Source organism: Mobula birostris, chromosome 16 (genome assembly GCF_030028105.1).
Source record: "Mobula birostris isolate sMobBir1 chromosome 16, sMobBir1.hap1, whole genome shotgun sequence".
NCBI lineage: Eukaryota > Metazoa > Chordata > Chondrichthyes > Myliobatiformes > Myliobatidae > Mobula > Mobula birostris.
In genome coordinates this window covers 19,473,830-19,489,575 of record NC_092385.1, presented here as the reverse complement: position 1 = coordinate 19,489,575, position 15,746 = coordinate 19,473,830, and the positions used below count along the sequence as shown (strand labels likewise).

The 15,746-nt window shown below is 38.3% G+C and overlaps 1 protein-coding gene across 3 annotated transcripts in view; it reads left to right on the top strand.

The window, feature by feature from the left end:
• The window catches only part of ptpdc1a (protein tyrosine phosphatase domain containing 1a), a 130,223-nt gene that overhangs the window by 82,516 nt on the left and 31,961 nt on the right, over positions 1-15,746 (top strand). For all 3 annotated transcript variants that reach the window (XM_072280101.1, XM_072280099.1, XM_072280100.1), the window contains exons 4-5: positions 4,038-4,118; positions 6,981-7,099. In XM_072280101.1, coding sequence (XP_072136202.1) covers positions 4,038-4,118; positions 6,981-7,099 — 200 coding nt within the window. The remainder of the gene's footprint in view (positions 1-4,037; positions 4,119-6,980; positions 7,100-15,746) is intronic.

Genomic DNA, 15,746 nt, shown 5'->3' with positions numbered 1-15,746 from the left:
ACTGATATATTTAATAATTTGTTTAAAAATAATGGCCTAAATTTGTTGGAGAAACATATTGTACTGTGAGCTCTTCTGTTATACCTGTTTATCTATTCTTCATTTCAAGATAGTTTTGTGAATGTAACCTGTTGAAGGTCCATATTATTTTCAAAGAAATTAGCAATAATAGCACATTCATTGAGATACAATACCTCCTGAAAGCCTTGCCATTGCTCAGGTTCTCCCATGTCTTTATTGGTCATTCACATCAAATGGAAACAAATCTGGGACCTGTGCATGAATTGTTCAATGTTGAATGATCTATCTGATAGTTATCCCAGCGGCCAATACCAGTCTTCACTACAGTGAAAATTTCTTTGGCATGCCATTGAGAGTCTATTGATTTCTATGGGGTTTGTAGGGCTGCAGTTATAAGGCAAAAAAAAAAAAAAATATATATATATATATATATTCATTTAATCATATTAGCTTCATTTAAAAAGTATTCCAATTGTTTTTAAAATATTTGTTTTGATTTTTTTTTCACATTTTATGGTTCAAAATATCTGTTAGGTATTTTTTAAATTACTCAGCTTTGATAGATAATAAGACTGGGGCGTGACTTGTTATCCGGGAAAAAATTTTAAGAGCTAGGCATCCTCAGTACATTGCTGAAGGACTTGCTTCTGCTCAGAACAGAGAGCTGGGGTGTACTGTAGGTTGCTTCAGGTCATGAAGGAAGAACCAACAAATCCAGACAAGACAAGCAAAGTTTAGAGAATCAGCTGGCAATTCCAGGCACTGGGCCCAGGCAAATATTGCTGTCGTTGTTTTTTTAACATTAAGGCAGTTCATTAAATGCTTAGGTTATTCCAGCTTGAAAATTTTGCGGGGAGAAACTGCAGCTAACTGCTTGGAAGGTGGAAAAGGAATCATTCACAGTAATTTTCTGATTTCCACATTAAACTTTGCTTGAGATACACTGGAAATTACTGTTAAATTCCTTCCATTATAATGTTATCCTCATTTTTGTTATTTCAAATTTTGGGTCAATATCTTTGGAAACTTTGTAAGTTTTAATGGCTTTGTTGAAGGTACAGAAGAGATTTAGAGGAATAGTTCAAAGGATGAAGGTTTACATTTAGCTGGATATATTTGGGAAACTGGAGGATAGAAAACTTGGAAATTTTATGGGTCTGTGATGCACATTTTTGGAGCAAGGTCCAAATTAACTACCCAAATAATTCAAAAGGCCCTTTGCATGGAATTAACCAGATGTAGCTATTTTCTTAAACAGCACTCACAAAATGCTAGAGAAACTTATCATGCCAGGCAGCATCAGTGGAGGGGAATGAACAATTAAAGTTTCAGACCTGATGATGGGTCTCGACTCGAAATGTCGACTGTTTTTTCCCCTCTATAGATAAGTTGCTTGATTTGCTGGGTTCATTAAGCACTTTGTGTTCAAGATTTCCAGCATCTGTAGAATCTCTTGTATTTGTTATTTTCTTAAAAGCAGATTTTCAGCATCTGCAAAAGCAAAAAAAAGCTGCTTTTTGTAAAAGATCTGGCAGCACACGTGGAAAAGAAAACAGTTAATATGACAGTTGAATAATCCTTAGGAGTCTATTTTCATAAAGAATAAACATCTCTAATGACAAAAAGGCCATGGAGATTGTTGCATGCATTCAGAGGCCATTTTGCTACATCTAGAGAAAGCATAATTAGAGCTTTATGTATTAGAGACTCATCAAGAATCCCATAAGGAATTTAGAAGAAATTTCTTTATCCAAACATAGACGAGAGTTTGGAACTTGCTACGATGGGGAGTAGTTGAAGTGATTAGATTCAGTGTATTTTAGCGGAGATTGGATATGCACGTGAGGGAGTAAGAAATACTTTGAAATGGAATGTACTGCCCAATTAGGATTGTAGATGTTGATTCATAAACATCCTTAAAAAGAAAACTGTGTGAACAACTCTGAGAAAGAAATGAAAATTAAATATGGATTCCATTTGCATACTTTTGCAGCCTTTTTAGATATTGCCTTGGAAAAGTTATTTCACAAAATATACATTTGTCCTAGTGCCAGTGAATTCAACTGTCTTTTTTACAAGTGCTAGCATATCACTCACAAGGTTACTGTACCCAAATTTTCATCCCACTATTTGAAAGAATTATGATTCAGCCAAAGTATAACTGACTGAGTGACTACTGAATGAGAATTCAGTAGTTGAATGAGAATTCAATACTGAATGAGAATTTTTCCTAATCTACATGTACTCTTACTGTTAACCAGTATATTCAGCTGAGCATATTCTAAAGATAAAGAAAAGATTAAAGAAAATGTAAAGAGTAAAGATGTTCTATCACATAAACATCGAAATACAAGTGTTGCATGTGTCAGCGACCAACGCCGTCTCCACGTTGTAAGTGTCCCCACGATTTTGGTGCCAACACATCATCATGCTCACAACTTACTAACCCTAACCCGTATATCTTTAGAATGTGGGAGGAAACACACATAGTCATGGGAAGAATGTACAAAGTCCTTACAGACAGCAGAAGGAATTGAACCCCGGTTGCTGGCGCTGTAATTACATTATGCTGACCTCTACACTACACAGATAGTAAATTCAAAACATCACTGCCTGGAATGGAGACTCTAATGCACAGGATTGAAAGAGGATGTAGACGGTTGTAAACTTAGCCAGCTCTGTCATGGGCCTGCACCACCATAAAGGGCTTCTGCAAAAGCCAGTGCTTCAAGAGGTAGCATGCACCATTAAGGATACTCACCATCCAGGACGTGCCTTCTTTTCATTTCTGCTGTTAGGGAGGAGGTACAAGAAGCTGAAAATGTACACCCAAAATTTTACGAACAACTTCGTACCTGTGCCATCAGATTTCTGAACAGTCCATGAATACTACCTCACTATTCCTCTTGTTAATTTTATTTCTTATTGTAATTTTGAGTTGTTTTTTATGACTTGTACTATACTGCTGGCACAAAATAACAAATTTCATGACGTGTCAGTGGTAATAAACCTGATTCTGATTTATAAATACCAAGGGAATCAAGGGATATTTGATTTGTCCAGGATGGATACACTGAATTTAAATGTCAGCCAGGAACTTTGAATGTTTTCATAGGCACCAGGGGTTGAATGGCCAGTTACTATTGTGTTTTCTTGTTCAATTTGTACAGTTTCTTATTTTAAAAAAGGATTTCAATGCTTTATTATTTTAGTAGTTTTTAAAAGAAACATACTAATTAAATCAACATTTCAACATTTTGTAATGCATGATTGCAGTTGGTATTTTCACCATGTTAAACCATCAGATCAACACAGCTCACAGTGGGCTGTTAAGAAGCCCAAAATGCCTCAAGATTCAGACGATTCATATCAAATTATTGCGTTTTAATTCTGGCACCAAGTGATAATCTTACATGAGAGTTATTGTTTTTTTCTGTAATAAGTACATTGTCCTTCTTTTCCACTACCTTCAGAAATGAGCACCGTGTAAGATTTTGTATCAGGAGATAATGTAGAGTCAACCTAATAAAATGTAAGTGAAGACTGAAGTATTGACTCCTTTGAACGATTTCCCTTCTACTGAGCAATTCTGCTCTCACCACCCCTGTCACTAAACATAGTGCGAATTTTCCTACAAAGAGGACACCATACCTACTATATGTATATGCTAATTGTGTGTGACCGTAGTATGCAGAAGGGTACTCCAAACTTCAGGTGAAGCTTGAAATTTTGTAAGCCATAACACAATTATGGGTTAAAATACTGTTTCGCTTGTTCGTGGCTAATGCTGCTATCTTGTTCTTTCCTATGTAACTCCTTTAAAGGCACAGTAGGTAGTTCATGATTGAAATCTTTGCTTAATATTTAAAAAAACAAAGTACTGTTTAATGAAATACATATCCTTTTTGTAAATGTAGTTACTGGTGATTTGCTGAGTTTTTTTTTTAGCCAAAATGCAGCTTGATGAATTGTTTTCTAGTAGCTAATTGTTAAGTCTAACAATATTTTAATTACAGGATTACGGACAACATATTGGCAATGGCTCGTCCCTCCACAGAAATTATTGAAAAATATGGTATTATTGAACAATTTAAAAGGTATCTTTTTAATGTTTCAACAATGCAGATTAAAAGGAGGACCTTTACTTCCCAATTTGTACTGTTTTTCTGCAAGGAATAATACAACCTATAGTATATTCCAAAAGGCTTGTAATCATTATTTTCTTTACCTAATTATGTTAATGCATATGTTTGGACAATGAGCAGCAGCAGACTATCTAAGCAAAGGTACTCCCACCCAGTTTGCATATTGCCCAAACCTATTGTGCAATACTGCTCAGTAAATGGTCCAGCCTAATCAGAAGATCTCTATATATTATCTACTTCATGTCTATCACATACAGCAATTGAATTAGTAATCATTTCTGGAGGCTAAATTTCTCATCTGTATTCAGCAATAGAGTTGACCAGTTTGTTGCAAAAAAAAAGTTTGGGAGTAACTCAAAGCAATGAAATAGTTATCTGCATATAATTGAACAACACATACCCCTTTGGATGAGTGATGATATTATGATTCCCTTGCCCTTGTGAATAACCTATTGTTTGCTTTTATTTTAAAAGTATCTAAAGTCATTGACAATTTTCATGCTAAAATCAAGGTATTTAGAAATAGGGAAATGTGAGTAATGGAAGTCTAAAGCAGAAGTGTATACTGGGAATTCAAAGCAAATCTGTCAATAACTATAAAGAAAAACGATTGCTGGATGTCTCAGATGTAGGTCTTTCATCAGAACCATAATATTTTGCTGCAATCAATTTGAATCTTCATGTTTAGGTGGAACTGTTAATTTTAGTAGATTGTTTTTATAATATACAGTGTGTAGTAAAAGTATTCAGCCCCCAAACCTTTATTCACATAAACGAATATTACAAACAGGGATTTTGATCTATATAACTGAGGACTTTTATTTGTGAATCACATGCTCCTTTTACCCCTCATTGTAGAACCCAGAAAAAAAAACAAGAAAAATTGTAAAACATGAAAAACTAAAAAATCAAGAAGTGCGGTGTCAGCAGTTCAAAAGTATTCATCCCTCTTTGCTTAGTACTTAGTTCAACCATCTCTTGAAACTATTACAGCTAGTAGTCTATTTGGATAAGTCACTAATAGCTTTGCACAATGTGATGGAGCAAGATTTACCCATTTCTCTACCAAATTGCTCAAGCTGTGCCAGGTTAGTTGGGGAACGGCAGTGGATAGCAGTTTTGAGTCTTGCCAGAGATGTTTGATTGGGTTAAGGTCAGGACTCTGACTAGGCCACTCAAGGACATCAATTTTCTTCATTTGAAGTTGCTCCATGGTTGCTCTGGCAGTGTTCTTTGGATCATTCTCCAAAGAAGGACGAACTTCCTCCCTAATTCAAATTTCCTGGCAGAGGCTAGCAGGTTTTTATCCAGGATCTCTAGGGATTTAGCAGCATTCATCTTCCCATAAATTCTGAACAGATTTCCACAGCCTGCTGCTGAAAAGTATCTCTAAAGCATGATGCTATCTCCACCATATTTTACAGTAGGGATGGTGTTAACCTGGCTGATGCGCAGTATTAGATTTATGCCACATATACTACTTGTGTTGAGGCCAAAAAGTTCCACTTTAGTCTCATTCAACCACAAGACGTTCTTCCTTATCTTTACAGTCTCTTCTAAATGACACTTTGCAAAGTATGGGCAAGGATGTGCAAATGCTTCTTCCTCGTCACTCTTCCATAACTACCCTTTTTGTGCAAGGCCTTAGAGCGTGTGGATCCATGAATTTCATCCCCATTTGCAGCCACTAACTTCTGCAGCTCACTCAGACTGATTATTGGCATCACAGCAGCCTCTCTCACAAGTGCAATTTTCCTCTGGTGAATAAGTTTAGAGGGGTGGCCTGACCTAGGCAAAGTAGCTGTGGTTTCTTATATTTTCCACTTTTTCACGATGGACTGCACTGAGTTCCGTGCCTATGTTCAGTGCCTTTAAGATGGGTCTATATCCTTCCCCAGATTTGTGCTTCTCTATTATCATTTCCCTGACTTGTTTTTTGTCTTCATTTTGGTTTGGTGTGTTAACCTTACAGAGAGAAGTAATATTTATTCTTATGAATTCATTCAGAAAAGGTGACACTCCAATTTTCTACAATTTGGGTGAGTTGGGAAGGTAATATGTATATTTCACCTGAGGAAAGTTAGCATAGTAATTACAAGGAGGATGAATACTTTTTCAGCCTTGCAATTTTGGTTTTTAATTTTTAGTAAATTGTTGACAGGTTTTGGAATTTTTCTTTTGATTTGACATAATGCACAATATTTTGTAGATTAGTTTAAAAAGTCTGACTTCACTATATTTTAATTTTAGAAAATGAGACAGTAAAATGTGAAAACACTTTCTCAAGGCACTGTAAATTGCCTGCCTCTAAATGTAGAGGGTTACGTTAGTTCCTGTATTTCATTTCTTTAAACTCACTGATATCATCATCATTATGAAATTATTGAAGCACTGGTTTAGTTTTTCTTCAATATATAATTTCTAAAAGTGTCACCAAAATATATAGAATTTCCTTTCCCTTCCTTTCATGTGGCTTGTTATTTTGTGTTATTAATGTAGGTAGGTATGTATCTGGAAATCCAGCAGTTGAGTTTTCCACTGTTAAGACCTTGCCATAATGGTGGCGTGGTTTTGTGATAAATTTGCTATATTTCCAAATGCGGCTTAAAATCAGTACTTTAATCACAATATGTACCTTTATTTGCATATCACTTTGAGGTGAATAGTTTAGAAGTTTTTTTGATTCTCAAATTCTACACTAATGTTATATTATAAATTGTTATCACAATTTGTATATTTACTTAACATAAATTTGATTATATCATTCCCAGTTTTAGTAATCTAACTGGTGTTTCAATTTACTCCCTACTTCAGGCGTGGCATAAAGACAGTAATTAATCTTCAACGTCCTGGGGAACATGCACGCTGTGGTAATCCTTTGGAGACAGAGAGTGGCTTTACGTACCTACCAGAGGTATTCATGGAGGCTGGAAGTAAGTCTTCTCCTGTTGTTCATTCATAATTAACTGATATCCTATTGATTTGTACTGGTTGGTAGTCAAGTGTGACTTAATGTTTCTCTTTATAGTTTATAGATCAAATTCTAAGCTAGGAATTATTTTTCATTTCAATGCTTAAATGGCATGCTATAGATCTATATTGGGTGGGAGGTGGGGTTGTAATATTTTTAAAATGTTTTAATCCTTTTCTCCTGGTTGATGGAATTAGGTTTCCTCTCTAAGTCTCCTTTTTTTTTGGACTGCTTGTAAAATGTCACTTGAAAGAAAATGTTGATCAATATGTCACTAACTCTAGGAAGGCAGTACAATTTTAGGTAGGCTGTTTGCTGAAAACTTGAGCTAAGCAGAGTGCTGTCACTGTCATATGCCATCAATTACGGCAAATAGAATCAACATTTAAGACTGCAGTATCTTTGGTAAATATTACTTCATACTTGACCTTTCTGGCACCCATCAGGGTGCACCAGCTGGCTTCAGTTAATTTGTAGTTCATCAGTGGTGTAAAAATGCTTGTAGAGATGTTGAGCTGCAATCAATGTCTTGCACAGCAGTAGGTAATCTGTCAACAGTTTCTTCTTCACAAGACTTTCCTAAAGTTCTAGTGCAAAATGTAGGAGTAGGACATTTCACTCTGAGCCTTCTCCACTATTCACCATCATGACCAATTTGCCAACCATAATTACAACTTCCTTTATTGTCCCATGCAACTTTCAAAAATTCACTGGTCTTTTTCTTGGCTTTACTCAATAAATCTGCCCCTAGAGTGTAGTTTCCCAGGTGTGATGCCTCCAAGGCCCTATATTAATTGTAATAAATCTTGTTTACTAATACACATATACTTTTATTATAAAAACTAATGCATAGCTTGTCTTAATTTTTCTGACTGAAGATAGACTCAGAGTTGTACAAACAAAAATGGGCCTTTCATCCCACTATGTCCATGCTGATCTTTTAGCCCATCTACATGAAGGCTTTTGCCTGCATTAGGTCTCTCTCCTTACCTGTTTAATTGACTGCCTAAATGTTTCTTAAATGTCATGATTGTAACTGAGACAGCAAGTTCCAGATATCAACTACCACCAAAACACTTGCTGTTGAATTCCATTTAAAACTAATTCCTATTATGTTAAACCTGTGCTGCCTTATTTTTGATCTCCCCTATATGGGAAAAAGATTGTGATTCTCTACCCTATCTATACCTCTGTACCTCCCTCTTTAACTGGATCTTTGACTCGGGGAGATCACAGTCTGTGTGGATCTCCTCATTGCTGACAATCAACATACACGTGTCTCAAGGATATGTGCTTAGCCCACTACTCTACTTTCTCTACACCCACGACTGTGTGGCTAGGCGCATCTCAAACGCCATCTTTAAATTTGCCAATGACACAACTGTTGGCAAAATTTTAGATTTTGACGTGGAAATGTACTGGAACGAGATAGATCAGCTGGTTGAGTAGTATCGCAGCAGCAACCTTGCACTCAGCAGCAGTAAGACCAAGGAATTGAATGTGAACTTCAGGAAGGGGGAATCTAGGGAACACACACCAGTACTCATCAAAGGATCAGAAGTGGAAAGGGTGAGCAGTTTAAAGTTACTGAATATCAACGTCGCTGAGGATCTAACCTGGGCCCAACGGGTTGATACAATTACAAAGAAGGCACAACAGCAGCTATATTTCATTAGGACTTTGTGGAGAATTGGTATGTCATCAAAGTCACTTGTATATTCCCATATATGTACCGTGGAGAGCATTCTAACTGATTGTATCGACATCTGGTATGGAGGGGGCGTAAGCTCAGCCAGCTCCCTCATGGGCACTAGCCTCTCCAGAATCCAGGACACTTTCAACAGGTGAAGCCTCAAAAAAGTAGCATCCATCAATAAGGCCCCCTCCCACTCACCCAGGACATGCCCTCTTCTTATTGCTGCCATGAAGGAGGAGCTACAGGAACCTGAAGACACACTCAACATTTCAGGAACAGCTTCTTCCCCTCTGCCATCATGTTTCTGAATGGGCAATGAATCCATGAACATACCTTAGTAAATTTTCCCTCTCTTTTTGCACTACTTATTTAATTTTCTTTTTTTATATGTACTGATTGTAATTTGTAGATTTTATTATTATATTTTGCAATGTACTGCTGTCGCAAAACAACACTTTTCACAACATATGCCAGTATTATTAAACCTGATTCTAATATTTCTGTTAAGCTTATATAAAACTACTAGATTTAGGCCATATAGCCCATCAATTAAGGTGCGTCATTTAATCATGGCTGAATTATTATCCCTCTCAACCTCATTCTGTGTGGGCACGTGGCCAAGTGGTTAAGGCAGTGGACTAGCAATGGTCTCGCAACCTCATTCTCCTGCCTTCTACTGCATAAACTTTGACACCCTTACTAATCAAGAACCTATCAACCTCCCAGTGACTTGGTCACCACGGCTGTCTGTGGATATGAGTTTCACATCCTCTGGCTAAAGAATTCCTCCTCATTTTTATTCTAAAGTGATATTCTTGTATTCTGAGGCTATGCATCTCTATTATGAATCCATCTTCTTGACCACAGTGATTTTTCTGTTTTTTGTCTACATTCAGAGCTCTCGCCAATGTTAAGTAGACACAGTATCTCTGTGAAAATATCCTTTAAATCTAGGATATTATACATAAGACGGGCACATAGGATCTGGCTGACTTGCAAATATTTTTCTGAAATTCCATTTTGCAGCTAAGAATTTGAATGGCAATATAACACTTCTCCAGGGGTATTTGTTTAAGCCCTGGCCATAGAAACAGTTGTAGTCAACTCTTTACCCTTTCTGAGAAGCTTGTAATGTAAGCAGACCAACCCCATTCAATGCCTACAAAAACAAGTAGTTGGCATCCTCCTTTCTTGAACTGATAGAAAGGGAAGGTAGGAGAAGTTAGAAATCAAACCTATTTTAAGTTCAGAAAAGAAAAGGGTCGAGCAAGCAAAGTGAATGTCTGTGGTTAAGGTGGATGTCACGATGATAGAATGATGCAAGTGGTGGCGGTGCCAGCTGAGAGAACATCTGAAGAAATAATCACAGCTGAGTTCTCTGGAGGTGATAGGAAATAAATGGCAACAGGGAAGGGAGGAAAAGGGTGCAGGAACTGAGATGCAGAACACTGCAGTTGATGGAAATTTTACCTAATAGACAGAAGCATTCAACAGGTAACTAGGCATATCCCGAGAGATGAAAATGATGAACATTACAGATTAATGTCTTCTCAACTAAACCAGACAGTTCTGATACAAGGTGGAAAGATTGGCTATGTTGAATTATTAAATACAATATTGGAGTTCCAGTTTAATTCAAGATTCAAAATTCAAAAAAAAACTTTATTGTCATTCTAACCGTACATCAGCTCTGCAGGGCAGAATGAGACAGCGTTTCTCAGGAGCAGTGCAATCATAACATAACAAACGCAACAGTAAATAATAAACATAACAATAAATAGTAAAACGCAACAGCCACATGTCAATTAAAATCAAGTTATGAGTGTCCAGTGCAAGTTAAAAGTGTCCAAAGCAGAGTCAGATAGAGCAGCTATTTAGCAGTCTGACTGCCTGTGGGAGGAAGCTGTTTAGTAGCCTTGTGGTTTTAGTTTTGATGCTCCTGTAACGTTTGCCTGATGACAGAAGAACAGACCGTTCATGGAGAGGGTGCGAGGGGTTTTTAATCATGTACCGTGTCTTCTGGAGGCATCGACTCTGAAAGAGGTCTTGGACAGAAGGTAGGGAGACCCCAATAACCTTCTCTGCTCCCCTAACCACTCTCTGCAAGGTTTTTTTGTCGACAGCACTGCAGCTGGAGTACCAGGTTGTGATGCAAAAGGTCAGCATACTCTCAACCACGCCTCTGTAGAATGTAGTTAAGATGTTAGTGGGGAGTGATGCTTGTTTAAGCTTCCTCAGAAAGTGCAATCTCTGCTGGGCCCGTTTCACGATCCCAGTAGTGTTCCTGGACCAGGTGAAATTGTCCGAGATCTACACCCCAAGGAACTTGATGTTTTCCACTCTCTCCACTGTGGAGCCGCTGATGCTGAGGGGTGTGTGCCCAGGCTGAGACCGTCTGAAATCGACGATCATCTCCTTGGTTTTGGTGACATTAAGCATCAAGTTGTTATCCCTGCACCAGCTCTCTGGTTGTTTGACCTCCTCCCTGTACATTGTTTCATCATTTTTGCTGATGAGCCCCACCACGTTCTTCATGTCATTTCCATTTTGGCCTCTGTCTTGACTTCTTTTGCTGAGGTGGGAGTGGGTTGGTGAATTAAAGTGACAGATAACTGGAAGTTTTGGGTCAACCTTGCAGAACTGCTCTGCAAAGTGATCACCCAATCTATGTTTGGTTTTCCCAATGTACATGCAACCACATTGTGATGACTACGAAATTAGAGGAAGTACAAGTATACTGTTGCGTCTTTTGGACAGAGCTAACAAAGCTCAGCTTTAAACTGAAGGAACTGCACCTCATTTTCCTACTAGATACAAATAAGCTTTCAGGGCTGAATGTTGAATTCACCAGTTTTAGATAATCATTTTTTCCAGTTTGTGCAAAACTGATCAGTTCTAAAAGGTATACACCTATATTAATAAGTTTGCTTTTGTCTCTTCACAGATGATGTATGTTTGGATTAGTATCTTTAATATTCTCTTTTCTTTTGGCTTTTTTAGAATCTCCAGTGTTTAATATTTCACAGTTAAAGCAGTTTTTTTTGTTTTTTTTCCCCCTCTCCCTAATCCTCACTCATTTCCTGTTTGTTTTCTTCTAGGCAGAGCAGCAGTATTTAATAAGATTCACTATGCTTTTTTAATTAGCACCAACGACAACATGTGTCTCCCATGGTCTCCATCCTATCACCGACTTTCTGTTTATTATCACTATTCTATTCCCTTCTCTACAACTTAAAAGATATTTGGTTTGTAAATTTACAGTAGTTGCTCAGCAACCTAAAGTGTGAATTATTTTTTACCTATCTGCAGATGTTGCCTGACCTACAATGTTTCCAGCCTTTTCTGCTTGTATTTCAGATTTACAGCCCCGTCATATTATGATTAAGGAAAAACCGTATTCATTCTGTGTTTGGTCTTGCTAACTGGATCTGAGTAGAACAGCCTTCCATTGTTTTTAATAAAAGGAACGTATGACCCATTGTATAGCTATTCTTAGAACCATAGAGCAAAGCAGCATGAATACACACTCTTCGGCTGACTATGCTGCCTACCTATCTAGTCCCAATTTCCTGCATTCAGCCCATATCCCTCAAAGCTCTGACCCTGCATGTAGATACCCAAATACTACTTAAATGATACTATTGTATATGATATGAACTCCTCAACCATTTTCTTTGGCAGCTCATTCCATATACTCACCATCCTCTGCATGAAAAAGTTTCCCCTCAGTTTCCTTTAAAATGTTTCCCTTTTCCCCATAAACTTACGCCTCCTTGTTTTGGACTCCCCTACCCTGTGGAAAAACCTGTTAGTATCCATCTCATCTATGCTTCTCATAATTTAAAAAATTTCTGTAAGGTTGTCCTTCATTCTCTACATTCCAAGGAATAAAGACCCAGTCTGGCCAACTTTTCCATCCAGACCGAGCGACATCCTTGTAAATCTTTTCTGCACACTTTTGATTTTAGCCATGTTTTTCATATAATAAGATGACCAATAATAGGAACTGATTATTGACTTCTGGAGGGGGAGACTGGAGGTGCATCCTCGTCAGGGGATTTGAAGTGGAGGGGATCAGTAACTTTAAATTCCTTTTAATTTCTAATTTCTGCGGGCCTATCCTGGGCCCAGCACACAAGTGCAATTACAAAAAAAGCATGTCAGCGCCTCACCTTCCTTAGAAGTTTGAAGATTCAGCGTAACACCTAGAACTTTGACAAACTTCTATAGGTGCATGGTGGAGAGTATATTAACTGGTTGCATCACAGCCTGGTATGGAAGCACCAATGCTCTTGAAAAAAAAATCCCACAAAAAGTAGTGGATGTGGCCCAGTCCATCACAGGTAAAGCCATCCCCAACAATTATATGGAGATAGGTCGCAGGAAAGCAGCTTCTATCATCAGGGATCCATACCACCCAGGTCATGCTCTCTTCTTGCTGCCACCATCAGGAAGAAGATACAAGAGCCTCAGACCTTATCTCACCAGGTTCAGGAATAGTTATTACCCTCAACCATCAGGCTCTTGAACCAAAGGGGATAACTTCACTTGTCCCGTCACTAAAATGTTCCCACAACCTGCAGACTCACTTTCAAGGATTCTACATCTCATGTTCTGGATATTTATTGCATGTTTGTTTATTTATTCATTTATTATTATTTCTTTTTCGTTCTTTTTGTATTGCACAGTTAGTTGTCTTTTATACACTGGCTGTCAGCACTGATGGTGTGGCCTTTCATTGATTCTATCATGGTTATTAGAATTATTGAGTGTGCATGCAAGAAAATGAATCACAGGGTTGTATATGGTGACTTGCATGTACTTTGATAATAAATTTACTTTGAATTTTGAACCATAATTGTACACAGTACTCCATGCAAACTTACCAACAGCTTGTACAAATACAGCATAATGTAACAATTCCTATACTTAATGCCTTTGAATGATGAAGGCCAGTGTGCTAAATGCATTTTTACCACCCTATCTACCTTTGACATCACTTTCAACAAATTGTGCACTTGTGTTCCTAGGTCCCTCTTTTCTATTACATGTCCTTGTGCCCTGCCATTCAAAGTATACGTCCCATGCTGGCTTGACTTTCCAAAATGCATCACCTAGCACTGGCAAGACAAGTCTTTTTAACTCTTGTGAAAATGATGTTAGATTGGTTATATCTCCAGACTGATTATATGTCATATTCTGCATGGAGGTCGGTCACCAGTGGTGTGCCTCAGGGATCTGTTCTGGGACCCCTGCTCTTTGTGATTTTTATAAATGACCTGGATAAAGAAGTGGAGGGATAGGTTAGTAAATTTGCTGATGACACAAAGGTTGGGGGTGTTGTGGATAGTGTGGAGAGCTGTCAGAGGTTATAGCAGGACATTGATAGGATGCAAAACTGGGCTGAGAAGTGGCAGATGGAGTTCAACCCATATAAGTGTGAGGTGGTTCATTTTGGTAGGTCAAATATGATGGCAGAATATAGTATTAATGGTAAGACTCTTGGCAGTGTGAAGGATCAGAGGGATCTTGGGGTCCGAGTCCATAGGACACTCAAAGCTGCTGCCTCTGTGGTTAAGAAAGCATATGGTGCATTGGCCTTCATCAATTGTGGGATTGAGTTTAGGAGCTGAAAGGTAATGTTGCAGCTATATAAGACCCTGGTCAGATCTCACTTGGCTCAGTTCTGGTCGCCTCACTACAGGAAGGACGTGGAAACCATAGAAAGGGTGCAGAGGAGGTTTACAAGGATGTTGCTTGGATTGGGGAGCATGCCTTATGAGAATAGGTTGAGTGAACTCAGCTTTTTTTTCCTTGGAGCGACGGAGGATGAGAGGTGACCTGATAGAGGTGTATAAGATGATGAGAGGCATTGATCGTGTGGATAGTTAGAGGCTTTTCCCCAGGGTTGGAATGGCTGGCACAAGAGGGCACAGTTTTAAGGTGCTTGGAAGTAGGTACAGAGGAGAAGTCAGGGGTAGGTTTTTTATGCAGAGAGTGGTGAGTGTGTGGAATGGGCTGCCGCCAACGGTGGTGGAGGTGGATACAATAGGGTCTTTTAAGAGACTCCTGGACAGGTACATGGGCTATGGGTAACCCTAGGTAATTTCTAAGGTAAGAACATGTTCAGCATAGCTTTGTGGGCTGAAGGGCCTGTATTGTGCTGTAGGTTTTCTATGTTTCTATGTATTTCTGATAATTTTGCTATTCCAATGCCACAAGACTGATGTTTCACATCTCTGGAACCATTCCATTAAAATCTATTCTACATGTATCCAAAGCCTTCATATTCTTTCAAAACTACATTGTGGTAAAGCACAGGAACAGGCTTTTTAGCTCACCATGTTGAGTACCTGGTTGCATCATTCTGTGATACGGAGGCAGCAGACCACAGGACCTGAAAGAGGGTAGTTAAAACCGCTGAGTGGATCACCGGGGTTTCACTCCCCTTTATTTGTGACATTTACTGGGAGCTTTGCAGACGAAGGGCCCAAAGCATTGTTGAGGATCCCCACCACCCATTCCACAATATCTTGAACCCACTACTGTCAAGCATCAGGACTAGGACTGCCAGACTGTGTAACAGTTTCTTCCCTCAGCTGTGAGACTAATGAATACCCTGCCACTACTAGGTCAGAGTGTAGTTTATTGTATACTCTATTGTTTACTGTTTACCTGTAATGCGTGCATTTTGAATTATTTTATTAACTGATTTATGGTAATATTTTGGTTTATGTACTATGTGTGTTATATGTTTTGTGGGTGCAAGTGGTTTGGAGGTACATTGGTTCATTTTGTTGTATGTGTACAGTTGGATGACAATAAACTTGAACTTGAACCTTCCTATAGAAGTTTAGTTACCTTCTTTTGGTCCAGAACTTACAATGTATATGTTTGGAACTATTCTAGTTAA